Source organism: Panthera onca, chromosome B2 (assembly GCF_046562875.1).
Source record: "Panthera onca isolate mPanOnc1 chromosome B2, mPanOnc1 haplotype 2, whole genome shotgun sequence".
Classification (NCBI taxonomy): Eukaryota; Metazoa; Chordata; class Mammalia; order Carnivora; family Felidae; genus Panthera; species Panthera onca.
Window position 1 is genome coordinate 75261190 of NC_138343.1, and position 27157 is coordinate 75288346.

Here is a 27157-nt window from a genome sequence, read left to right on the forward strand (position 1 = left end):
GATTTAATGCTCTGTGGCCACTATACTGAATTTCTTAAAATTTTCATCTTTGAATTTGAATCTATGTTTTGTAAATCTATTAGATGTTTAGGGCTGCCAAACAAAATACCACAGACTTGATGGCTTAAACAACAGAAATTTATTGTTTCATTGTTTTGGAGACTGGCAGTCCAAGATCAAGGTGCCAGCAGGGTTAATTTCCTCTAAGGCCTCCCTCTTTGGCTGGCACGTGGCTTCCCTCTTGGTGCCTCTTGCCATGGTCATCCCTTTGTGTACACAAGTGTCTGTGTGTCCTCACCTCTTCTTCTTATAAGGACACAAGTCAGATAGGATTAAGGCCCATTCACATGACCTCATTTGACCTCAATTACGTCTTTAAAGGCCCTATCTCCAAATATAGTCATATTCTGAGGTATTGGGGGTTAGGACTTCAACATAGGAAGGTAGGGTAGGGGCACAAGTCTGGTGGGGCAATGCACCGAGGGCTTAGAATCTTGGTTCACTGTGGTCCTGCTGTCTGGTAAAAGTTCTGAGCTGTCAGCTCCCTCCTTCTGGTATGTTGGCTGCCCAGCTCTGCCTTCCTTCTGCCCTTGGAGGGGATCTGGGTGCAGGTGCTGAAGGGTAAGGGTTCAGCCATCCTTGCCCAGGGCTGGCAATGCACTCCATGTTTGGAGGTGATTTGGTGGGGTGAACCTTGTGCCCACCCCCAATCCTGATGTTGCAACCTCCTGGGGGTTACCTGTGTTCTGTGGATTGTGCAGCAGGCCACCTCCTGGCTCTGGGTCAGTCAACCCCTTTGGTAATTTGACTAAAGCTATCAAACCTCTTCCCTGGAAAATGCATGTACGTAGACATCCATGATTTTGTACATTTTAAGAGAGTAGTGGACTCCATGGACCCCTTGTGTTTTGGCTGTGCTTACCTTTCCAGCTTGCCCTCAGTACTGCTCTCACCATGATGCACCCCCCCCCACCCTGAATCATTGCGGTCATTCCCTGAATGTACAGTATTTTTTCATGCTTCCATATTTTTGCAGATGCCCTTTGTCTACCATATGCTTTTTTTCATTATAAAAAACTATATCCTTCAAAATTAAAATTATATTCTATCTTTTCAGTGAATCCTTATTGTCATTATCAAAGCTAAAACAAAGTGTCCCTTTAGGACCTCTATGCATCTCTTTTATAAGCTATATAACACTGAAGTCTGAGTATTTTCCAATTTGTCTGTCCCTTCTACTAGATTGCAAGCAACTTTGAGTGCAATAACTCTGTTATTGTTCCTTGTCTTTGTTCCTCCAGTTTTATTGAGATATAAGTGACATACATCACTGTATAAGTTAATTAATGACAGAATCACTGTATATATAAACCACCATAATGGTTTGACTCACATGTATTGCAAAGTGATTACCTCGGTAAGTTTAGTTACCATCTATCCTCTCATATGGATACAGTAAAAAGAACAAGCAAAACAGAAAAAAACTTTCCTTGTGATGAGAGCCCTTAGGATCTACTCCTAAATCTCAGTTTTCAAATTCCAGGATGGGGCAAATAGAATTTACCTCAAAGTAAACTGTTGTCAATTTCTACGGACAAGCAACAGCTATAGCTACATGTAACTCAGTCTTGTCACTAAATTACCATGATCTTGAAAGCTATTTTGGAATGAAAAGACAAAAGTAAGAGACACTGAAGTTGCATTCTTATAGATTAATTCACAAAATACTCACTAAAGGTCCACTGACTGCAAGGTACTATGCTAAGACTTGTGGAAAAATTAAATGTAAATCAGGCCAGGGGCACCTGGCTGGCTCAGTCAGTTAATCGTCTGACTCTTGGTTTCAGCTCAGATCATGATCTGACAGCTTTGTGAGTTGGAGCCCGGTGCTGGGTTCTACTCAGAACCTGCTTGGGATTCTCTCCCTCTCTTCTCTCTCTCTCTGCCCTTCCCCCCACTCGTGCTCTGTCTCTCAAAATAAATAAACTTTACATATATCTGTATCATCTATATCTATATATAGAGAGAGAGGGGGGTGGCTATGGAGGAATAAGAGGAGACTATTTAATAGCCAAACTCCAGGTAGGAAGATGTTGCTGGCACTGGGGGAGAGGAGAAGGGAATGGGTGTAGCTGTGGGAGGGCAGAAATACTTAGCAGAGAAACAGGAGTTCGACCATCCTACTGACGGTGCTGTTCCCACTGGATGCGGCGGCAGTTCTAGCCTCTGAAACTGATGTTCAGTGGCCTCTGCCACATAGTGCAATGTGCCCCTGTTCTCTGCCTCAGGAGCCATTGGCACTCTGCCCCAAAGCGGCCATCAGATTCTGACTCTGAGGCGGAGACTGGTTTGCCCCTTTGCCTCTCAGCGCCCCCAATTTTGTGGCTCTGCTCTCTGATGTCGTGCTGTGCAGGCTCCACTGCATGGGTGACAGATTGCGTCTGCATAAACAGGAGCAGGAGCGATGCACAGAGTTGGGGAAGGACTCGAGAATCTCATCACAGATGGTCAGATTATGTCATTGAGAATTACCCTGTCTGAGGATGAGGGTGAGGATTATACACACACACACAGCTGTAAAGATGTTTGCAAGATGTTTCATATGACACGTAATAATGGAACTAGCTTTTTCAAAAAAGTCAGTGACACGGGGAATCTTTTTCTGACACTGAGAGATGGAGTTAATCACACCGCCGCCAGCCTGCCTGCCTGCCTGCCTGCCTGCGTGCTGCTAATGTTGCATTTTCCCCACTGCCCTGTGGTTCTGGTTAAACCATGGTTCTGGAGCACCAGGCTTCCTGAGTTTGAAGGGAAGCTCCTCCATTTACCATAATCTGTGACCTCAGGCAATTCATTTAACCTCCCTAAACTACACTTTCCTCATTTGTAAAATGGTAATAATACTGCCTGATAGGGCGCCTATGCGTAGTAAAGGAAATGCCTCCCACAATAAAGAACATCTCAGTGAGAGGAACGCAGCAAGGGCTTTCTCCCAGATGCCAGCAGGATTTGCTCTCTTATCTCAGTTCTTTTTTTTTTTCAATATTTTTAAAATATAATTTATTGTCAAAATTGGCTAACATACAGTGTGTACAGTGTGCTCTTGGTTTATGGGGTAGATTTCCGTGGTCCATCTCTTACATACTCAAGAGCCACCTTCACTTGGGGCCACCTCCGACCACAGCCATCAACGTTCTTTATCCGCTCCCTGAGTTATTCTTTCTCGGTAGCATTTATTGCCATGGCGCATACTGCATATTTTATTTATGTTTATTGAGTGTCTCTTTACTAGAAGACAAGCTCCAGGAGATAGTATCCACAGCACCCAGATCAGCGTCTGGCATGGAATACGAATCCAGTAAAGATTTACTGGAAGGGAGGAGACAGCCACTTCTGCTAACTTGAAACTACTCTTTCTTGGTCCAGTCCTATCCTTTTGAGGCCCTGTTTGGGGGACATTTAGACTGTCCGTTGGCACCGGTACCTGGAAGCAAGAGAAGAAACTGAAATTGAGGTAATTCTAGCAGCTCGTGCTAGAGGAGCCCGGCCTTACTGAACTTGAATCCAACGCTGAGGATTTCTCATAAATCTCATTCATGCTGCCCTCTCCTTGCTCAGCTCATTAGTCAAAATCGGCCTGAGGGACCCACTGCAGAGCTGGGGAGGGTAAAGAGTTCTCGGATCCCTTTTCCCTTTCTTGGCGGAAAGCTCTTATCCAGACAGCCAGGGGCAGGGTTCGGCAAAGCTCGCCTCCTCTGGGCCTCGGCATCCCCGGGCCAGCTCGCCTGCAGGTCGGGAGCGCGCGTCCCCGCCGCACCGCGGCGCCAGGAGCGACTCGCCAAGCCCGGGGCCGCGGGAGGAGGTGGAGGCGGTGGCGAAGCTCACGCACCTCGGAGGAGCGGCGCCCGCGGGCCGGGGAGCGCCAGCCGGTAACCGCGGGCGGGACGGGGCGCCCGGGACCACGCAGAGCCGAGGCACTGGGTGCGGGAGGCTTGAGAGAAGGCAGGCAGTCGGGCTCCGTTGGGTTTGGGGGTGGACTTTAGTTGGGGGATGTTTGGGAGGATGGGAGTGGGAAGGGGAAAATTGAGGCTTTGGAGGTGCGCAGGAGAAGAGTGAGACCCCGTGGAGAGCACCCAAGTTTATAACCTTCCTCGCAGCCCGCTGATGTGAGCGTCCCGCCGGAGGCCGTCCGAAAAGGCTGGGAGCGGTGGCGCTCGGGGCTCGGGCTTCGGCTTGGGTGGGTTTCCTCCGCTCCACTGGGAAGGCCGAGGAACACCTTCCCCCGCCCGTGAGAAAACTTTCCACACCCTGGTCTGCCTGCCACCTTTGTGCCCTACAGCTGAGAGCCCTTCTGGGCGCGGGGACCCTACGCATCCAGGGGAAGTGCGCTGTCCGCTGGCCCGGGGTGCACGCCCCCTGCGGTGGGCACGGTTCTCGGAATCAACCCTGGCTTGACAGTTAATTCATTTCGTTTGCGCTAGGGAGCCTGCCTGCAGGTCATTTTACTGATTAGAGGGAAATACCGGTTTCGTTTTTCTTCCTTTTCCATCCTTGCCGCATAATTAATTGAGGAAGACAAAAGATCGCCTCGTTAGAAAGTTGTTTTGAGGCTTTGTGGTTTCCTAAGCAGTTTAGAAGACTCGAGGAATCCCAGCTATTACTCTGGATTTAATCTCATGACATAAGGAAACATTTAATGGTGTCCTGAAAGCAAAGGGGGGTTGGGAGAAATTGCCAATGCTATTCCAGGGAAGAAAGGGGAACTTCCATCTATAAATCCTTATGAAAACCCCAAAGGTAAGTGATAGTATTTCCAGTTTGCACGTGAAAAATGCTTAGGTTGAGATACAAGTTTTCCAACCGAATCCTCCAGTTAATAGTGGGAGTAGAGGCCTGGAAACTAGGACTGTGAAGCTAGTGCCCCTTAGGTACATCACAAGGGGTTCCTTACTAAGAACACAGGTAGGAAAGTGGCCTGGGCCTGCCACCGGTAAGGTCCAGGATGGGAGAGGCCACCATGAGTTGGAGTATCCACATCAAGGGGTTATGCCCTGATCATCCAATGTTTATGGAAGATGACAGGATACCAGCAGGTGGAGGAGAAGGCAGAGTTGCTCCCAGTTTGTTTCTTTCTGGGAGCAAAGAAATAAGACCCCTTTAAGAGGTCTTGAAACCCAAGACTGGGCTGGATTGTTCAAGGCCAAAAAACAGGCATCCTAGAGCAGTGAAAGCATTCACCTAAAGCAGGCTTGAGAGAGGAGAACCCCAACCAGACTTTTCAAAAGAGGGAAACATTGAATCCTGGCAGTGTTTCAGAACAAATTTTTAAAGGAGAAAGCTAAAGACCACCCAGGAAAGGATTTGCAAAGACAATTTATGTCAAACGATTTCTCTTTTCTAGAGACTTATCCGTTTGTAGATTGGAGCATGCCATACCTCTTGTTTTTCAAATGTGGGTTATAACTCATATAGGGTAGTGATATGAATGTAGTGAGTTGCACCAGCATTTTAAAAAAGTTTATTTTGGGGGCGCCTGGGTGGCTCAGTCGGTTGAGCGTCCGACTTCGGCTCAGGTCACGATCTCGCGGTCTGTGAGTTCGAGCCCCACGTCGGGCTCTGGGCTGATGGCTCAGAGCCTGGAGCCTGCTTCCGATTCTGTGTCTCCCTCTCTCTCTGCCCCTCCCCCGTTCATGCTCTGTCTCTCTCTGTCTCAAAAATAAATAAATGTTAAAAAAAAAGTTTATTTTATTTATTTTGAGAGAGAGGGAAAGAGACTGGGAGAGAGAGAGAGAGAGAGAGAGACAGAGAGAATGAATCCTAAGCAGGCTCTGCACTGTCAGCATGGAGCCTGATGCAGAGTCAGTCCCGTGAAATGTGAGATCCTGACTTGAGCCAAAATCAAGAGTTGGATGCTTAACCAGCTGAGCCGCCCAGGTGCTCCATCATCAGCATTTTTTTTTTTTTTTAAACGTGAAATTAAATAGCAGGGGAGAGAAAACATCAAGTGCATTGCATGTGCAAGGGAGAGTATTGTTTTATCAAATGTGCGTGTGTATTGTTCTGTGTTGTCCATCCTGCTGCCTCTGTAGGGGTGTCCAAACCTATCCCTGGATGTCCCTCTTCATCCTTCTAGGCTACCCCCACTCTGCTCATGGTGCGGTTTCACTTTGCAAATTGTATCATCTGCACATTCTGGAAAATGTAGCCTTCCTCTTCCCCATTTCTCTAGGCCTGATATTTTGCCAATCAGAATTCCTCTATAAATTCCTTATTTTTAACCTTTATTTTTTTAGAGTTTTTATTTAAATTCCAGATAGTTAACATACAGTGTAATACTAGTTTTAGGTGTAAAGTATAATGATTCCACACTTCATACAACACCCCGTGCTCATCACAAGTGCCCTCCTTAATCCCCATCACCTATTTCACCTATTCCCCCCACCTGCCTCCCCTCTGGTAATCATCAGTTCTCTATAGTTAAGAGTTTGTTTCTTGATTTGCCTCTCTCTCTCTTCCCCCCCCCCCCTTTGCTCATTTGTTTTGTTTCTCAAATTCTACACATGAGTGAAATTATATGGTATTTGTCTTTCCCTGATTGACTTATTTTGCTTGGCACAATACTCTCTAGCTCTATCCATGTCGTTGCAAATGGCAAGATTTCATTCTTCTTTTATGGCTGAGTAATATTCCATTGCTTATATATACCACATCTTCTTTATCCATTCATCCATTCATCAGTCGATGGACACTTGGGCTCTATAATTTGGCTATTGTATATAATGCTGCTATAAACATTAGGGTGCATGTATCCCTTTGAATTAATGTTTTGTGTTCATTGGGCAAACACCTAGTAGTGCAATTACTAGATTGTAGGGTAGTTCTATTTTTAACTTTTTGAGGAAGCTCCATACTGTTTTCCAGAGTGGCTGCACCAGTTTGCATACCCACCAATAGTACAAAAGGGCTCCCCTATCCCCACATCCTTGGCAAAGCCTGTTTTGTTTTTTTGTGTTGTTGATTTTAGTCGTTCTGATAGGTGTGGGGTGATATCTCATTGAAGTTTTGATTTGCATTTCCCTGGTGATCAGTGATGTTGAGCATCTTTTCATGTGTCTGTTGGCCATCTGTGTCTTCTTTGGAAAAATGTCTATTCATGTCGTCTGCCCATTTTTAAATTGGATTATTTGTTTTTTGGGTGTTGAGTTTTATAAGTTCTTCATAAACTTTGGATACTAATTCTTTATTGGATATGTCATTTGCAAACATCTTCTCCCATTCTGTAGGTTGCCTTTTACTTTTGTTGATTGTTACTTTTGCTGTGCAGAAGCTTTTTATTTTGACATAGCTTAATAGTTTATTTTTGCTTTTGTTTACCTGCCCTCAGGAGACTTATCTAGAAAAAGTTGCTACAGCTGATGTCAGAGAAATGACTGCCTGTTATTTCTTCAATGATTTTTATGGTTTCAGGTCTCACATTTAGTCTTTCATCCAGTTTGAGTTTATTTTTGTATATGGTGAAGGAGAATGGTCCAGTTTCATTCTTTTGCATGTGGCTGTCCAGTTTTCCCAACACCATTTGTTGAAGAGACTGTCTTTTTTCCATTGGATATTCTTCTCTGCTTTGTTGAAGATTAATTGATCATGTAATTGTGGGTTCATTTCTGGGTTTTCTATTCTGTTCTATTGATCTGTGTGTCTATTTTTGTGTCAGTATCATCTGTTTTGATTACTACAGCTTTGTAATATAATTTGAAGTATAGAACTATGATGCCTCCAGCTTTGTATTTCTTTTTCAAGATGGCTATTCGAGGTCTTTTGTGGTTCCATACAATTTTAGGATTTTTATTCTAGTTCTGTGAAAAACGCGGTTGGTGTTTTGATAGGGATTGCATTAAATGTATAGATTATTTGGGGTAGTACAGGCATTTTAATAATATTGGTTCTTCCAATCCATGAGCATGGAATGTCTTTTCATTTATTTCGTCATCTTCAATTTATTTCATCAGTGTTTTATAATTTTCAGAGTATGGTCTTTCACCTCTTTGGTTAGGTTTATTCCTAGGTATCTTATTGGTTTTCGTGCAGTTGTAAGTGGGATGGTTTTCTTAATTTCTTTCTCTGCTACTTAATTATTAGTGTATAAAAATGCAACAGATTTCTGTACATTGATCCTGTATCCTGCAACTTTATTAAATTCATTAATCAGTTCTAGCAGTTTTTGGTGGAGTCTTTCAGGTTTTCTTTATATAGTATCATGTCATCTGCAAATAGTGAAAATTTTACTTCTTCCATGCTGATTTAGATGACTTTTATTTATTTTTGTTGTCTGATTATTGTGGTTAGGACTTCCAGTACTATATTGAACAAAAGTGGGGAAAATGGACATCCTTGTCTTGTTCCTGATCATAGAAGAAAAGTTCTCACTTTTCCTCCATTTAAGATGATATTAGCTATATATGGCCTTTACTATGTTGAAGTATCCTCCCTCTAAATCTACTGTGTTGAGAGTTTTTATCACGAATGGATGTTGTTCTTTGTCAAGTGCTTTTCTGCATCTATTGAAATAACCATAGGGTTCTAATCCTTTCTTATATTAATGTGATGTATCTCATTGATTGATTTGCAAATATGAACCACACTTGCAACCCAGGAATAAATCCAAGTTGATTATGGTGGATTATTTTTTTAATGTACTATTGGATTTGGTTTGCTACTATTTTGTTGAGGATTTTTGCATTTGTGTTCATCAGAAATATTGATTGGCCTATAGTTCTCTTTGTTTGTGCTTTCTTTCTCAGGTTTTGGCATCAGGGTAATGTTCACTTCATAAAATGATTTTGGAGGTTTTCCTTCCTTTTCTATTTTATGGAATAGTTTGAGAAGAATAAGTATTTTATTTATTTATTTATTTATTTAAACTTGTTTTACTTTTTATTTTTTTTAAATTTACATCCAAATTAGTTAGCATATAGTACAAAAATGATTTCAGGAGTAGATTCCTTAGTGCCCCTTACCCATTTAGCCCATCCCCCCTCCCATAATCCCTCCCATAACCCTCAGTTTGCTCTCCATATTTATGAGTCTCTTCTGTTTTGTCCCCCTCCCTGTTTTTATATTGTTTTTGTTTCCCTTCCCTTATGTTCATCTGTTTTGTCTCTTAAAGTCCTCATGTCAGTGAAGTCATATGTTATTTGTCTTTCTCTGACTAATTTCACTTAGCATAATACCCTCCAGTTCCATCCACGTAGTTGCAAATGGCAAGATTTCATTCTTTTTGACTGCTGAGTAATACTCTATTGTATATGTATACCACATCTTCTTTATCCATTCATCCATCGATGGACATTCGGTCTCTTTCCATACTTTGGCTATTGTTGATAGTGCTGCTATAAACATGGGGGTGCATGTGTCCCTTCGAAACAGCACACCTGTATCCCTTGGATAAATACCTAGTAGTGCAATTGCCAGGTTGTAGGGTAGTTTTATTTTTAGTTTTTTGAGGAACCTCCATACTGTTTTCCAGAGTGGCTGCACCAGCTTGCATTCCCAGAGAATAATAAGTATTAACTCTTCTTTAAATGTTGGGTAGAATTCACCTGTAAAACCATCTGGTCCTGGACTGCTGTTGTTGGGAGTTTTTTGATTACTGATTTGATTTCTTTGCTAGGTATCAGTCTGTTCAAATTTTCTATTTCTTCCTGTTTCAGTTTTGGTAGTTATATGCTTTTAGGAAATTGTGCATTTCCTCTAGGTTGTCCAATTTGTTGGCATATAGTTTTCATAGTATTCTCCTATAATTGTTTGTATTTCTGTGGTGTTGGATGTTATTTCTTCTCTCTAATTTGTGATTTTATTTATCTGAGTTCTTTTCACTTTTTCTAGGTAAGTCTGGATAGAGGTTTATCAATTTTGTTGATTTTTTTCAAAGAACCAGTTTCTGGTTTAATTGATTTGTTCTAATGTTCTATTGTTTTTGTTTTTGTTTTGTCTCTATATCATTTATTTCTGGTCTAACCTTTATTATTTCCTTCCTTCAGCTGGCGTTAGGCTTCACTTGTTGTTCATTTTCTAGCTCCTGTAGGTGTAAGGTTAGGTTTTTACTTGAGATTTTTCTTGCTCATAAGGTAGGCCTGTATTGCTATATACTTCCCTCTTAGGACCACTTTTGCTGAAGCCCAAATATTTTGGACCATTATGTTCATTTTCATTTGTTTCCATATATCTTTTTATTTCTTCTTTTATTTCCTGGTTGACTCATTCATTGTTTAGTAGAATGTTATATAACCTCCATGTCTTTCTGGTCTTTCTAGATTTTTTTCTGTGGTTGACTTCTAGTTTCATAGTGTTGTGGTCAGAACAGGTACATGATATGACTTGGATCTTCTTGTATTTGTTGAGACTGATTTTGTGGCCCAATATGCTATTTCTTCTAGAGAATGTTTATTTTTTACCTTTTAATGTTTTCGGTATGGCAGTGACTTGGCAAGCTGCTTCCTAGTGCCCTAGTGCCCACTTTTGAGCACAATCTCCTTTACTTCTCACAGCTAGGTGGATGTTGCTATTTACATTTTACAAATGGGGCTTCCCAAAGCTAGAGACGTACAAATAATTTAGTCACTGGTCCCTGCTCCTCATTACAGATGGCCCAAATAGTGTCCTGCCTTTGCAGAAGCATTTTGCAAAGTCTCATACTATCCCTAAGGATAAAGTAAGGGAATAGAGGATGTACAACAAGGCTCTTTCCCTGTCCCTGCAACTCCTTGGTATTATTTATCAGGAGAAAGCATAGAGGAGACATTTATCAGAGATGTGGCAAGTAAAAATCTGGCAGGATACTCCATGAGACACATTTTATATCTGGGCAAGAGATAATAATACTAGAAGGCTGAAGGCCTAGTCCTGCATTTAGGTTCACAGTCAATTTAAAAAGTAAAAGATGGAGTGACCCCAGTGAGTAGCAATTCATAATTCACGTAAAAGAAAAAAAAACCCAAGGATTTCAGTGGCTCACCAAGCCCTGAAAGGACCATAATGTAAAGTAGCTACTCAGTCGCAAACTTGGGTTGCAATGACAATGACAGGTCTTTTTTTTTTTTAAACAGACATTTGTGTGGAGCTTATTATGTGCCAGGCATAATTATGAGTGTTTCACAATTTTATCTCAATCCCTGTAACAACTTCATGAAGTAGGGAATATAATTATCACCATTCTCCGGTAACAGATGAGAAGGCTGAAGCACAGAAAGATTAAATAATTTGTTTAAGATTACATAGCCAGTAAACAGTAGAGCTGGGATTAGAACCTGGGCCCTTAACTACTACCATCTACCTCAAACCTGTGATGACTGGATCATGGGAGCCTAGGCTCCCTCCACACAGCATCCCCTTCTGGTGGCCCCTTAATGGAGGACAGAAACTAACTTTGCAGCATCCAGAGTAAAGTGACCTAGATGATGAGGATCTGAAGACTAGGCCATGTGAGGAACAATAAGTATGTAGCCTGGCAGAGAGGAGCCTTGGCCAGTTATGAGACCAGTCCTCAGATATCTGGAGAAGAGGAAGTAGGTTTGTTCTCAGTATCAGATCAAGCCAATTTTAGGTGATTTTCTGTCAGGACTGAGAGAGTATTCCCCCCCAGTGAGAGAGTATTGACTTCCATGTCTCTGCCCCTTTCAATGCTCAAATTCCTCAACTTTACTAGATACATAAAAGTAAATAAACTTTAAAAATAATTGGAAATTATAGTCTATGCATTTGTGTGTATGGGTATGTAAGTAGGGTACTGAAGTAAAGTTTTGACTGAGCCACACATTCAAATTATGTGAAATTCCAAAAGACAGTGCTAGACCACCAAGTAGAAATTTTAGTGTATATATTTGAGAACTTTTGCATAACATACCCCACTGGCTGCTTCAAGAATATGAGGATTATGAGAGGAGGCTTTATTAAAGAGATTTATTCAGAAAGATCATTTCCTTCATCCCAAATCCAGCAAGGGGGACTTTTGAAGAAACACTAGTTTCTTGTACAACAAGAACTGTACAGGTGTTTCTTGCATTTGGGGCTCATGTGGTGGCCTGGGCAGTAGGATCACCTGCCTTCGCAGAGTTTGTTAGGGCAAAAGATATCATAGACCTTCCTGTGGGACCAAGTGGGACCATGTAGGAAAGAGGGCTGACCTGGAGCCACTCTAAATTCAGCCCAGGAGTGAGGGCACCCCAGCAGCTAGAGTTTCCAGAAATCCAGAGACTAAGGAAGAGTGAGCAGTCAGCTGAAGGAAAGTGAGTATCATTAAAGTACCCATAAACAGAGGGGCCATATAGTCCCGGCCCCTACTTTGATTTTGGCAGGGTGATAAACTGACAAGCAGTTGCACATAAAGGGGAGAATAAGAAAAGAGATCAATATTCCCCCAATCCCTGCAGAGACTAGCGGGCAGCGGGACCTAGCTGGCATAGGGAAGGAGATTTAATGTTATACCCAGGTTGGAGTTTCTTTTATTTCCAGACTGCAAACTTGAATTCTTTTGGGACTTTGAAGTGGTTGCTTGAGCAGAAACGTCTACCCAAGGATCTACTCAAGTGTTCATCTGAAGACAGGGAGGATGAATCCACTGAATGCATTTTAAGGGGCAACAGAAGAGAAAAATAAAATTGACGTTTGATCAGGTCCCACAGCTGCACCAGCTCAGAGTATGGATTATATATGCTTAGGTCGAAACAGTAAAGAGTAACGGTCTATTCGCTTGATGTTACATGTACTCCAGACTTGGAGGTAGGAGCGTTTAGAAAAGGAAAGAAAATATTTACTTGCCCAGAGTGCAGGGGTGTTAGGCTTCAGAAGATTGACTCATCAAATAAAAATACAATGAATACTTGAAAGAAAATACCCCATAAGATTTTCAGAGTTCTCAAGTGTCCATTAGTCTTTTGTTCATGGTTGAAAGCAACTTTCGCACATGATTACTGTATTCCCCACAGTTATGACTTATCTTCAGACACCCCATAACAAACAATCAGGAGAAAGAAATGGTTTCCCTTAGGGAGCCCAGGCTTATGGGACATATTCAAGGTTTTGTTATCTGGGGGACCAACTTTCAGACAGGATGGTCATGTTATTTTTAGCTTATGTCAGGGTGCAAAGTGATTTTTCTTCTTGACTAGAGAATAAGAACTGCTTAGTCCTATTAGAAAGAGGGGAAAGTATGCATTTTTGCTTCTCCTTCCTTGCAAACATGATTCTTCAATCCATTATGGTGTTGCTGAGATGTGAAGTAAAAAACCAGAAGTTGAGCATCTTTTTATGAAATACTAAAATTATGGATTTTAGTTAAAGTCTGAGTTGAATTGTTGCTTGTGCCTCTGTTACCAAGATCTATGCGATTTTCACCTGACTGGAGAACATTAGTAAATTTTGTAACCCTTCAAGTGAAAATAATTTATAAGCTTCAAATAATCACTCTCCTCAAGGGTGCCTTTGTTTTCTTCATGTCCTTGGTAACAGCAAAAACAACAATTAAAGGCAGAGGTGGGGCAGGCTGAGGGGGCTGCTTCCTACAGGTAGCTCTACAGTTGCCTAGTTGATCAAGAAAGAAAAATTAGAGATAAGTGAGGATATGTGGGTGTAAACAGCACCTGTATTTCTATGAATATTTGTGTAGATACCCCCCCCCAATATAATTCTCTTGTGTGGAAGAAAAAAAAAAAAACAAAGCAACAGGTGAATCTGAAGATCGGGATGCTGTATCATGTAAACCGACATATATTCCAACCAGTGCTCCTCTAAAGTCTCCATTAAATTACCTCAGTAGGAGAGGATAGTTAACCCATGTTTCTGGGAGTCTGAAGCATAGGCCAAGGCCACCAGAAGCAAATATGTATTTCTCTTGAACATTCATTTGATATTTGCAGTTTACTCTATAACATATCTGTACTTATTTAATTTGAAAATATAACCTTCTAAGTCTTTTAAATGCATTCTTTTGAATGCATTTTAAGGGGCACTGGAAGAGAAAAATAGGATTGACATTTGATCAGGTCCCACAGCTGCACCAGCTCAGAGTATGGATTATATATGCTTAGGTTGAAACAGTAAAGAGTAACGGTCTGTTTGCTTGATGTTACTTACATGTACTCCAGACTTGGATGTAGGAACACTGAACCGGGAGGATGAGCCAAGTATGTCCTGAGACTTGGGGGGGCTGATATCCCCAGTCCTCGGCAGGCAGAGCAAGGAACTGGCATTTCTGACTGTTGCTGTGCAAGGCTCTGTCTGGCTGTCTTCTGGCCAGTCCTTCCTTGCAGTTGAGAAGGCCCGGGGGAGCCTGGAGCCTGGCTGGCCTTGCTCTGCCAGACTCTGTCTGCTTGTAATTAGGGACTGTACTAGGTTGGCAGTGGGTATGGTAGGTGGAAAAACTAGAAAAGACAAAGACATACACCTTAGTTTAAGAATCCCAGACAAAGGAGGATATGATGATCATGAGAAAGTGTAGCCTTCCTATGGTTCGGTCTGAGCTCTTAAATAAACCACTGCTTTGGTTTAAATTTCCTTTTCCGTGGAACAGAGATTGGAATACCTGGTCCTTCTCCTTTTGGCTTATTTGTCAAAAGAATGATTCAGCTCAGGGCTGTAAAGAACAGTGTGTGCTGTTTGGAGACAGATAGCATGAGCAGTAAATACAAAGTAGGCTCATTTGCCAGATCGTCCTCAAAGTGATTTAAGATATGGCCAGTCTCATTCTCCTTAGCCCTATTATGGCGAATGTTTCACAAACTCCACTAATTAAAATGGAAAGGGTGGTTGTTTCCCTAGTATTGTTAAAATGGTAATTCACCTGGCCATGATGTTTTATAATAACAACTCTATAAATCAGCATGAGAATTCAGGGAGAGGCAAAGTCTTATCCTGAGGGAATCTGACTTATATACTCATTATTAAAGTGAGAGAGTCAGGTAATCCACATGACAGGATTTGAATGAAGGGAGACAATCCTCATGGACTTGGGCAGGACTCTGGTGGGGGGGACTGAGCATTATTCTCAAAGGTTAGCAGGAATCCAGAGTAGGGGGTAGATGGCAGTCCAGGCTGGCAGGTGGAATAGAGTAGGCAAAGCTCAGAGGACTGTCTTTGAGCCCTCCCCCACCTGGCCCCTTGCTGTAATGAGCCTCTCTTTCATGATAATCCTATTCACGTATTGTCTGCCTGTGTCATCAGGCTTTTGCATTGCACCTTAACGTCTCTGTGTGTGTATTTGAAGGGGCGATATTTAACAGAGGAGAGTTTGGTTTCAAATAGAAGCCTGAATTCTTTCAGGGCATAGGCCTTGACTTTTGAAACCCCACAAAATCTTTCATAATGGAACTCATAGTGTTTAAAATATCCTCGTTGGGCTGAATGGACCCATACTCATTTTAACATGTTCTTCTTGAAGGACATGTTGATGAGAACGTCACAAATTGTTGAAGATGGCATATAGTGGGGTAGGTTAATGACATTTCAAAAAGGGTTTTCTTTCCAGAAATTTTTTGTTGTTTAGTTACAGTAAAAGTGGTTGGTTTAGTAAGTCAATTTTCATGGGCTTTCTAGGACAGTTTATTATTTATCTATTTTTCATTTTTATTTATGTTTTTTTAATGTTTATTTATTTTTGAGAGACAGCATGAGAGCAGGGGAGAGGTAGAGAAAGAGGTAAAGAGAGGATCTGAAGCAGACTCCAAGCTGTCAGTGCAGAGCCCAGTGGGGGGTTCAAACCCACGAACCATGAGATCATGACCTGAGTTGAAGTCAGACGCTTAACTGACTCAGCCACCCAGGCGCCCCTATGACAGTTTAAATAATCAAAACTGTATTAGTTTGCTAGGGCTCTCATAACAAAATATCAAAGATTGAGTGGCTAAAACAATAGAAATTTATTTCCTCACAGTTCTGGAGACTTGAAGTCCAAGATCAAGGTGTCATCAGGGGCTGGTTTCCTCTGAGGGCTGAGGGAAGGATGTGTTCCAGGCCTCTCTCTCTCTGGTTTGTAGGTGGCCATCCTCTCACTGTCCCTATGTGCACAAGTGGCCCTGGCATCCCTCCCTGTGTCCTTATTACTTTTTGTAAGAACACCAGATTGGATTAGGGCTCACCCTAAGGGCCTCATTTTAACTTCGTTCCTTTTGTAAAGGCCCTGTCTTCAAATGTAGCCACATTCTAAGGTTTAGGGGTGGTTAGGGCTACAACATACAAATTTTAGGGGGACACAGTTCAGCCTGTGACAGTACTATATCCATACTGCACTGTATACACACACACACACACACACACACACACACACACATGTGTACACACACACAATTTTTACAAACAGACACATCATTGAGTTCGTGATGCAAATGGAAAACACTTGATATTTTATTAAGTTACAGAATCATAGATTCTGTAGAAGAAAATCTCACCACATCCCTCTGAGTCCTTTCCTTTGCTTTCAGAGAGGATGGATGTCTAAGCCATTTAGGGCAGCTTTCATGCGAATGCAATGGACCGAGGCAGTGTAATGCAGACCCACGTAAAAGTATCTGCCTCCTATGAACATGTTGATGTCACTGTCAGCTTTCCTTTCTTGCAGAGGACTGCCTTTACTGTGAGATTATCTCATTGTTGCTTGGAAGGTGCTTAAAATGACTTTTTGCTTATGGGATGATAATTATTAATAATAGTTGTTTTCAAAAAATGTCCTTATTTGGCAAAATAAAAATATTGGCAGTCCTGTCTTGCAGATCCATAAATTCTAGCTGGTCTCCAGAAAACATTCCCCAGAGACTGGAGCCCGTTTTAGAAGATTATGGTGTTTCCTCTCTGTGACTTTAAATGCAATCCACAAGAAGTCTCTGGAAGCTTGGGAATAGTAACTTGTAATGGACTTCTGCTGAAATGAGGTTGGCTAATGACAGGGACAACAGAAGGTGAAGCTGGTCAAAAGGAGAGCTTGTGAAGCAATCAGTGTGTCTCCAGGACTGGTGGAGGTAAGGGGACCCGAGCCAGGGCTGCACCAGTATTTTCCCCCACTGCCCATGGCTCTCTCTGGTATGCAGGAGGAGGATTCCTCATATCCTGGATAGAATATTCCTTTTACATGGAAAGGACTCACCACAAGGGCTCTGGAAAAGAACAAAGCTGAATCCTTGAAAGCTGGCCATAGCAGAAGGACCCACACCGAGAGGGATGCCTGGATGTCCCCCGGGGTGGTCTTTTGCTTCAGGAGCTCTCAATTACACTTTCCCCAAGGACATTGGTTGGGAAGTGCTGATTTTTATTATTTTCTTATTAGAAAAAATTTTTTTAGAACTTTTAAAAGTTTTGGCAAAATATGTATAACATAAAATTCACATTGTTGTGCAACCATCACCACTATCTGCCTCCGGAACATTTTCATCATCCCAAACTGAAACTCTGTATCCACTAAATGATAACTTCCCATTCCTGCTTCTCCCAGACCTCAGCAACCACCATTCTACTTTCCGCCTCTGTGAATTGAGTACTCTATGTTCCTCGCGTAAAGGGAATCCTGCAGTATTTATCCTCATGTGTCTGGCTTATTTCATTAGCATAATGTCTTCAAGGCTCATCCATGTTGTCACATATGTCAGAATTTCTTTTTAAGGCTGAATAATACCCACTGCATGGATATACTGTGTTTTGTTTATTCATTCAACTGCCAGTCTGCATTTGTACTGCCCCCGCTTATAGTTATTGTGAATAATGGTGTTGAGGACACTGGTGTACAAATAGCTGTTGGAGTCTCTGCTTTTGACTCTTTGGGGTATAATTCCAGAGCTGAAATTGAGGGATTATAAAGTATTCCACGTTTAAATTTTTGAGGAGCTAGCAGCGGCACCATTTTACCTGTCCATCAGCAACGCACAAGTGTTTCAGTTTCTCTCTATCCTTGCTAACACTGGTTATTTTCTGGTTTTGTTTCTGTTTTTGTTTTATAACAGCTATCCTAATGGGTGTGAAGCGAAAACTCATTGTGAAATACTGCTTTGTGATAGTTGGTTTTTTGATTTGACTCTAGTACTTTTAAACATACTTTTTCTGGGAGCACCTGGGTAGCTCAGTCGGTTAAGTGTCAGACTCTTGGTTTTGGCTCACATCATGATCTCATGGTTAGTGAGTTCGAGCCCCGCTTTGGGCTCCATGCTGACAGTACAGAGTCTGCTTGGGACTCTCTCTCCGCCCCTCCCCTGCTCTTGCTCTCTCTTTCTCTCTCAAAAATAAATCAACTTAAAAAAAAAAAAAAACAAATAACAAATAAAAAACATACTTTTTCCGAAGGGTTAGGAATAGAGCAAAAATAGTATTGGGGACCCAGAAAACCTTAACTATAACAGAGTGGTCAACTTGGGATTCCACTGTTTTGTTCAATATGCCTAGAATTTCTTGAAGTCCAGACCAAGGAAAGTGAAGTCCAGAAAGAGGTAGGAGTTAAACGTATGGCATTTCTGTGGTGGGGACCCCAGCCCACCATGGGAGTGGCCTCATTTGTGGCTACAGTAGGACATCCGTGTTGGGATATAGAACAAATAGCACGGCACCCTGGCACTTGTGTAGTGGGGTAGAGTAGAGCCCTGTTTTATTATGTTACATAACTCCTTTGCTCTATTCCACAGTATCAGTTAATCTTTGGGTCTTAAAGTTTGTTTCCCAGACCACGTAAAGCATGTTCTCTGGTCTGCTTGGCCATTTTATTCCTTATTGTAATTCACCGAATTGATGCCATGGTTATAAATCATTCTCCTCCACTTGGTTAGTGTGTCCCAGTTCATTACCTTTCTCAGCCCTGGAGGATTGTGAAAACCTAGCTTCCTAAATCTTCAGAGCTGGGGCTGAAGCCCGGTTGCTGGGAGCAGTGTGCCTGCCGCCCCCACACCTACCTCAGAGCTATGACTCGTCTCTTCTCTGGAAATCCTTTCCAGATGGAGGCTTCATGGCTTCTCTCTGGAGTGTGTTTTCCCCTGTGTGGGTATGTTTCTCTTCTCGATGTCCAGCCAAAGTTTCTGTTAGGATGGGAGAACTCTGCTCTCAAGTTCAGGGTCGACTAAGAGAATGAAAGATAATTTGGGGGCGTCTCCACCATAGGAGAAACTAATTCAACAAGTATTGCATTTCTGCTATGAGCGAGGCCTTGTGGGGGTTGCTGGAAATACAACAGTGAGCAAAGCAGAGGAGGCCCTGCCCTGTTGGTGCTTATGGAAAAGAGACCAGAGGGAAGAGGAGGGCACTGGAGGACTGGTCCATGCAGTCCTATCATAGTCTGTGCTGTGGTGCAATGCAAAGATCTATCACCATCTCCAAAGATTCTCCAAAGGGCTCAGGGATAGTCATTGTGTCCTAGTACCTAGTAGTCATGCAGTAAGCATTTGCTGGATTGAACTAGGGAGACTGACAGAGTCAGGAAATGCTAACTTTAAAAATTACTTTCTAGTCTATTTACTATTATGTGGCTTCCCAGAGCATTAAGGGGAGGAGGTGGATTTAGGAATCCAAACCACTGTCCTCCCTGAGGCACTAGCTGGTGGCAAAGGGATGCCCACTTGTTAATGAAGCATCTCTCCATTTCAGGTGTTGGCTGAAGTTTATCTGCACAAAATCTTAAGTCCTGTTTCTGGTTTTGGAAGTTGTTCTTCTATTGGCATTGATTCTGATTTTAAGACCGAGGTAGACCCCAGGCTTGAGAAACCTGCTCCATGTTTTGCTCCTGGAAACAAGTTACTGCTGTGCAGCAGAGACATGGGGATAGACAGGAAGAAGATGCACCCAGAATTTCTCTGCCAGCTGTCAGTCACCACATTTTTGAGGTCTGATGGGTAGCTGAGTACTTTCTAGGAAATACCCAAGAACAGCATAAAACTTGATAATGTAGAGAAATTTGGGAATATGTCCATTTCAGAAGGAAAGAGGTGTGTGTGCGTGTGTGTGTGTGTGTGTGTGTGTGTGTGTGTGTGTGTGTGTGATATCTCTAGGCTGAACTGAGTGGCTAGATTCAGACTTCAAAAGTAAGATGCACACTCAAGTCAAAAGATAGCAGGAAGAGAATACTTCAAGGTCCCAGAAGCAAGATCTCTTTAATTGGAAGAAATAAAAATCCACACCATGTGAAAGAAGTTGCTTACTTAAAATGGATTCACAGAAAAGAAATCTGCAAACTTGAGATTTAAAGTGATGAGTACAAGTAGAAGGTAGTGGGTTACACAGAATCTATAAAAAGGAAAAGTAAACTGGAGAACAAGACCATGTCTGCATTTTTTTAAAGCACTGTCCTGGGAGGAGACTACAGAGACTCTGATTTTGGAAGTTAAGGCATAATTTCTTGCTGGGATATGTTGCTTTTAGAAGTGCTTTAGGAATACCCAGGGACTCTGGTCTATCATGAGCCTGACTCATAACTTTGTAGACTCTCATCTGATCTCTGTGTGATCCTACCCACTCAGGTGTGGGCAAGGTGGGTGCACCATTAGTCCTGACTTGGGGGCCTACTCACATCTCTGTGCAATAAGGGAATTAAGCTTCTAAAGCTGTGATTCAGAAGTTCTGACCTGAGGCTCGCCAGCCACCAGAATCAGCCTAGCCAGGCTTTACCTTTGGTTTCTCAAATGCCTTTGCTTGGAGAGAGAAAGGGTGATGGGTGAAGAGAGTGACTTCTCTGTGTTTCGCTGGGGACGGTTGTTCCTAGGAATAGAAGAAAGAAAGAGATAAGAACACATAACTAATGAGAAATTTATGGCCCAGACCGGAATGGAGATTGGCATCCTGGGTGACATGCCCACTACTGGAGTTTGGGGGTTGACGGGAAAGAAGATAGTGTGGCTGCAGTTGGAAATTTTGATCTCAGATCTGAATGGGTTGTTAGGTCTTCCTCCACACACGCTGGTTACTGTGGGGCTTTGGATCTATGACATTGGCCAGCAGCTTCTTGGAGTGACTTTCTGGCCATGCTGTCAGGTGTGTGTGTGTGTGTGTGTGTGCACATGCACGCTCATTTTTTAGGGTTTATAAGCATCTTTTGGATCTTTCCTTAATGTTCCAGTCCTGTGGCTGAGTTGGTGGTTACTTGAAAAACACATCTGTTGATGTTTACACCTTAATATGGAAATCAAGGTCCAACTTCAAGGAAACAGCCCCCATGGGCATGTGAACCCATCATGGCCCTGCAAAGGTATCAGTGAAGAGCCTTTATTCACTCCATAGAAAGGTCCATGTCCACATGCATCTTCCCAATTTGAAAGAGGTGGAGAGAATTGCTTGACCTGTCTTTACGAAGGACAGAGTGTGCCCAGGAGTGGTGTGGGAAGCTGGGTTGGAGGAGGAAAGATGAGATAATTGGAAGAAGGGATGAAAGTGTTGGGAATGTGTATGGGAGAAGGGGTGATGTTGACACGGCTGTGAGAGTGTCTGACGCCTGCTAATCATTCTGTCTGTGTTTGGGTTTGAGATCTTTCTCCCTCCTCCAATGCTATGAATTGGCCTCAACTACCACGTGTTCACCTGGAAAAAGTAACTTCCTTTTCAGGTGTGGTTTTGAGGTGCCCTCACAATTCGTCACGGTTGCTGTTATTGGCAGGAGTGCTTTCAGCTGCTCAAAAGAGCAATTGGTCTCCCTGCTGCCCCAGGAAGCTCGCTTAGGATTCATTTCCTCTCAAGAAGTTGTTTCTGGTGATGCTAATATTATGAAGAAATCTGACATTCAGGGAATTTGGGGAGGGGGTTGTCAGGAGCAGCAGAGGCACCGAAGGCAGCTGTGTTTGCTATGTTCCGGAGACAGCAGCTGCCTGCTTGTCAGCTCCCCTGTGAGCTCGCCGCGGTGCTGTCTTCCACACGGGGTGTTAGGGCCCAGACACCGGGTTCCTCACCATGTGAAAATATCATACTCTGGAGGCTGACATTTGGCATTTCCCAAATGGGGAAACGGTGCCAGCTCGTGTTTCTGCAAAGCTCAGATAAGCAACCCCAGGCTTTGAAAATGGACATTATACAAAACACTGCCAGACTGCAGTCTTCTGTTTCTTTCATGTCCTTGGGGATTTGGTGGCCCAGGCTGATTAATTTGGGATGTGGATGAAAAATGTTGCCTTCTGGGCTTTTTCAAGGGTGCTTGGTGACTGCTTGAGAGGAGAGGCCAGAGACACGGTCCTCCAAATCTAACTGTGAAGTTTAAGAACCAAGATGAAATAGCTGGTGAAAACAGAAGCCTCACCCCTGCCCCCTTTTATCTAAAGCCTAAAATGGTGGCGGCTCTGGGAGAGGTTGTCCGGCTTGTCTTTCTGCTTCCCTGGAGAACCTCTGATAGGCTGGCTCTGCTTTTCACTCCTTCTTGTCTCCAGGTGTCTTTCAGCCCTCTACTCCTCTCTTAAAGGACGGCCTTTCCTCTTTCAGGATCTTTGCACATGTGACTTTCATTATGCTTTGGTCTCTATCCATCCCTAAATAGTTCTTTTAGATGAACAGGAATAGTGTAAGGGGGAGAAAAGAAGGAATGGGAAAACTCTTTCTCTGTGGTGGGTAAGGGCTTGAGATTTCTAGATATCTGCCTTTTTGTACAGATATAGCCTGTTTGCTAGTTCCTGGCCAGCCCTGTGAGGGTGGTGGTAATGCTTCTTTCTGACTTGAGAGAGTAGCAGGGAGACCTGCTGGGCCTGTGGGCCTGGGCAGCCACAGATGGGGGTCACTGCTGTGCAGATGTGGACAGCAGCTGACACAGAGGATGGAAAACACTCACTTTTATTTCCTTCATTGTTTTATGTACTTTTGCTATTTTTCTGTTATCCATTTTGACACTAGATGAAGCCTACTACCTTTCTTTGCTCTGCTTAATACATTGGCTATAATGCCTGATTTCCAATAAAAATGAGATGATCAAACCAGACTTCATACTATTTTGCTTAAAAAATTGGAGAGGTTATTACCATATTTTTGACTTGATGGAATAGCGTGAATCCCATGATGTCCCTATTTCTCATTAAAACTTTTAAAGCATCTAAATGAATGCCTTTTGAGTTATTTTTATTATAATCGTGTTCATTTGTGTAGGGCACACAGATCAATGAACCACATAGTGAATTGGATAAGAATTGGCTGACAGGGGAGTTGGTGATGCTTGAAGAAGAAGTCTAGCTTTTCTATCTCCGACTTGCACTTCTTAGCTTATAATAATAGTGCTGGCTGCTATGTATTGATCTTAACTGGGTCCTGGCTACCCATACTTCATGCAACATCACATGTAATCTGATGAAGTTTTGGGGGGATGGGGGTTCATGGGGTCTGGAGCTGATGACCAAGAAAGAATTCTTGAAGACGTCTTTGGTGCAAAAATGTGACTTTATTAAAGCATGGGGACAGGACCCATGGACAGGAAGAGCTGTACTGGGGTCCTGTTGGGTAACTCATTATATACCCTCAGGTTGGGAGGGGGTCAGGGATAGAGTAAGTCTCTAAGGAATTTTTGGAAGTAAGGTTTCCAGGACATTGAGGGGCTAGTGGTTGCTAGGGAAACACCATTTATTACCATTTAATAAAACCTCAGTCATGAGACCCTTCAGATGTACATGGGGGTTGGTGCATAAGCTTGGGTTATGATTGCCAGCATATATCTTGGGAGCAGTTGAGATAAAGGAAGCTGGCTTACGGGATCCTGGAGTTTGGGATAATGTTAAGCTAAGGTTCTTTTTTGCCCCTGGCAAAGTGTCATCTTTGAGGCACCTGAGCTCCTAGAGGGTGGTCACTCTGCCAGTCTCAAGGGCTTATCAATGGACGGTAGGCAGTAAGGGAATTTAATTTTTCATTTGCTTTAGTTTCCCATATCACCATGGTAAGCACTTATACCCCTTACCTTTGTTCTTGGGTAGCCAGGAGTGTCCGAGGAATATCACACGTATTCTACCTGTGGTGTGTGTGTGGGTGGGGGTGGGGGGAATGTTACCTTGTGCTTTTCCCCTCTGTCTGCCTCATGCTCCCTCATCATAATCTTTACAGCAACTGCATGAAGTAGGTACTGTTATCATCATCATATTCCTGATGGGAAAATTGAAGCTTAGATCTTTTTTTTTCCCCATTGCTATAAAGGAGGGTTAGAAAACTTTTTCTATAAAATAGCAGAAAGTAAGTAAATATTTTAGGCTTTTTGGGCCATGCTATGTCTGTTGCCACTACTCAGCTCTGCTGTTGTAATGCTAGAGAAACCATTAAAAAAATATAAAACGCAACAAGGATGGCTGCTGTGTTCCAGTAAAACTTTATTTAGGGACTCTTATTTGAATTTGAATTTTCTTACATCACAAAATATTATTTGAAAATTATTTTCAACCATTAAAAAATATAAAAACATTCTTCAGTTGGAGGCTGTACAAAAACAGTTGGTGGGCCAGATTTGCTGACTCCAGTGTAGATGAGAGTTTGCAGGGAGGGAAGGAGGAATGAGTTAGGATGGGCTGGTAGGAAGCACATTCTTACCAGAGGGAATAGCATGTGTGCAGGGACAGAGAGCATGAAGTCTTTGAGGAACTGCAGGAAATACAAGCACAGTTTGGTAGGGTATGAGGCAAGATAAGAGGACACCAAGACCCGAGTCATGACCTTGTAGGAACTTTCAAGGATTTGGGGCTTTGTCCTTAGGGCAATGGGAAGCCATTAAAAGTATTAAGCAAAGGAATGACAGGGGCTATTTGTTTTTTTACAAAGATTACTGGCTGATAAGTGAAGAGTAGATCACAAAGGGTCAGTAAGAGTAGAAGCAGAAAAACCAGTTAGGCAGCTCAAGAAGGGGACCGGGTGGGTGATGATGGTGTCTTCTAGGGACTGTAGCCAGAACCATTTCCGGGCAATATATAGAATGGTGGTGGAGCAAATATGAAGACCCAGGTCTCCCAGCTTCAAATCTAGTGTCATTTCCTGCATGGTGTGAAATTCTCCACATTCTTTTTTTTTTAATATATATATATTTTTAATGTTGATTTATTTTTGAGAGAGACAGAGACAGAATGCAAGTGGGTTAGGGGCAGAGAGAGAGGGAGACACAGAATCCGAAGCAGGCTCCAGGCTCTGAGCTGTCAGCACAGAGCCCAAAACGAGGCTTGAACTCAGGAGCTGTGAGATCATGACCTGAGCTGAAGTTGGACGCTCAACCGACTGAGCCACCTGGGGGCCCCTCTCTACATTCTGAAATGGACATGATGTTTATCCGATCTACCATTTATCTCTGAACCCTAGGACTGAAGAGCTACTCTCTCACACAATTCTTTTCCTCTGGAAGAAGTACTCATAAGTGAGGATAGTGTTTCTTATGTTTGAGATGCTAATTTTCATTTCCTGAGGAAATTTATTGAGAGAAATAATCTCTTGTTCAAACGATACAAAGACCAAAGATAATACTGTGGTAATGGTTTTATGTTATTTTTGTGCTGGTGCTAGAAAGGTTACTGAATACTTACTTAAAGGTCAGCTTTTCTTAAAATTTGTGTAGCTTTCTTTCCCAAATGAGAAATGGTACATTCTCATCTGCCTTTGAAAGAATGATTTGTTTGACTGGGCACTCAGTTCTGATACTGGCATGTATCTCTGGATCAGAGCACACCATCCTTTGAACAATATGATGCTGAGGGGTGAGAGTCTATTTCTATGGGGTCCAGGACCGGGGAATGAGGAAGAAAGGAAAAGGGAAAGATGAGACTCATGCCTTGGGGCAGAGGGGTGGTGGTGATTTTGCCTCAGCTTCTCTAGGGGTTGTGTCCTAGAGGCAGCAGTGGGTGATATTGACCCAAGGTGGGTAGGAGAAGGGGAACATCAGAAAGATCTTGGGGGTGAGACCCTGTGGTTATAACTTCTCAGTGAATCTTAGTTTTGGCTGATCTTTCATTCAAATTTTCCCTTATATTACTGCTATTTGTCACTTTGTATTATTTCTTCAATATAAAGCAAGGTCTGTGGGATCTGGGTCTGTATCTCAAACATCTCCTCCCGTCCCATAATGAGTACTGTCTTGTACACAGTAGGTGTTCAGTATTGAATACTGGCTCTGTTGACCTGTCAATTTTGGCATCCATGCTGCACAGTGCAACTTCTTGTCTCAGTGAAGTCAGAGTTTTTAAATCTAAAATCATCACAAAGACACTCAGGACATCCTGAGGACAGGACAAATTTCAGGAGTAAGCAGTAGGAAAGATTCGGGCTTCCACTGAGGATCTTTTCCCATTATGGGACTTTTGGTTGACCACTTCTCTTTTCTCCCCTCCCCCACCCCCAATTTCATTAGACATCAGTTGCTTGTCTTTATTTTTGCATAGCAGGTGCTCAGTATATGTATACTGTGCTAGTTCACTTCTGGTACTGATTTTATTTATTCTCTGTAGGTTCTTTGTGTACTCATGTAGGTGTAGGTAGGTGATGGGGCTGAAGTTGTAAGCTTGGAGACTTTGGTATACTGTCTCCTTCCTTCTCTTCCTTCTTTTATCAGTTATTGAAAGGGGCGCCTGGGTGGCTCAGTCGTTTGAGCGGCCGACTTCGGCTCAGGTCATGATCTCGCAGTCCGTGAGTTCGAGCCCCACGTCGGGCTCTGTGCTGACAGCTCAGAGCCTGGAGCCTGTTTCAGATTCTGTGTCTCCCTCTCACGGACCCTCCCCCATTCATGCTCTGTCTCTGTCTCAAAAATAAATAAACATTAAAAAAAATTATCAGTTATTGAAAGTTGGTTATGTGCCAGGCATTGAGTTAAGTTCTGGGAGACAACAACAGAAGACATGGTGTCTGATTTCAAATCCATTCCAATCTAGTAGAGATAAAAGGAAACAATGGCTATTTGGTATGAAGTATAGGCAGCCAGTAAGGACCTCTTCCTGACCTCATGGATGGGACCTCCCTGAGGCCTTTCCCTTCTGAACTTTTGAATGTAGGTCAAGAGCAATGAGAGTAACTGTGCAGTTGAGGATGAATTAACAGGTTCTACACTTGCCTTTCTCCATTTTTGCAGGGTAGAGATGTCTGCCCAGAGGTTAATTTCTAACAGAACATCCCAGCAATCTACATCTAATTCTGATTACACCTGGGAATATGAATATTATGAGATTGGACCAGTTTCCTTTGAAGGACTGAAGGCTCATAAATGTAAGTCTTATATAATTCCCCATTG

The 27157-nt window shown here is 42.7% G+C and overlaps 1 protein-coding gene across 2 annotated transcripts in view; it reads left to right on the top strand.

Moving 5' to 3' along the window:
- The first annotated feature begins 3653 nt into the window (after nt 1-3653).
- MRAP2 (melanocortin 2 receptor accessory protein 2) overlaps nt 3654-27157 on the top strand; it is a 54299-nt gene continuing 30795 nt past the window's right edge. The window contains exons 1-2 of one of the 2 annotated variants that reach the window (XM_060616087.3): nt 3654-3929; nt 26999-27132. In XM_060616087.3, coding sequence (XP_060472070.3) covers nt 27006-27132 — 127 coding nt within the window. In that variant the 5' untranslated portion in view covers nt 3654-3929; nt 26999-27005. Of the gene's footprint in view, nt 3930-26998; nt 27133-27157 lie in introns of those variants that run through there. The other variant, XM_060616088.3, reaches the window with a different exon arrangement.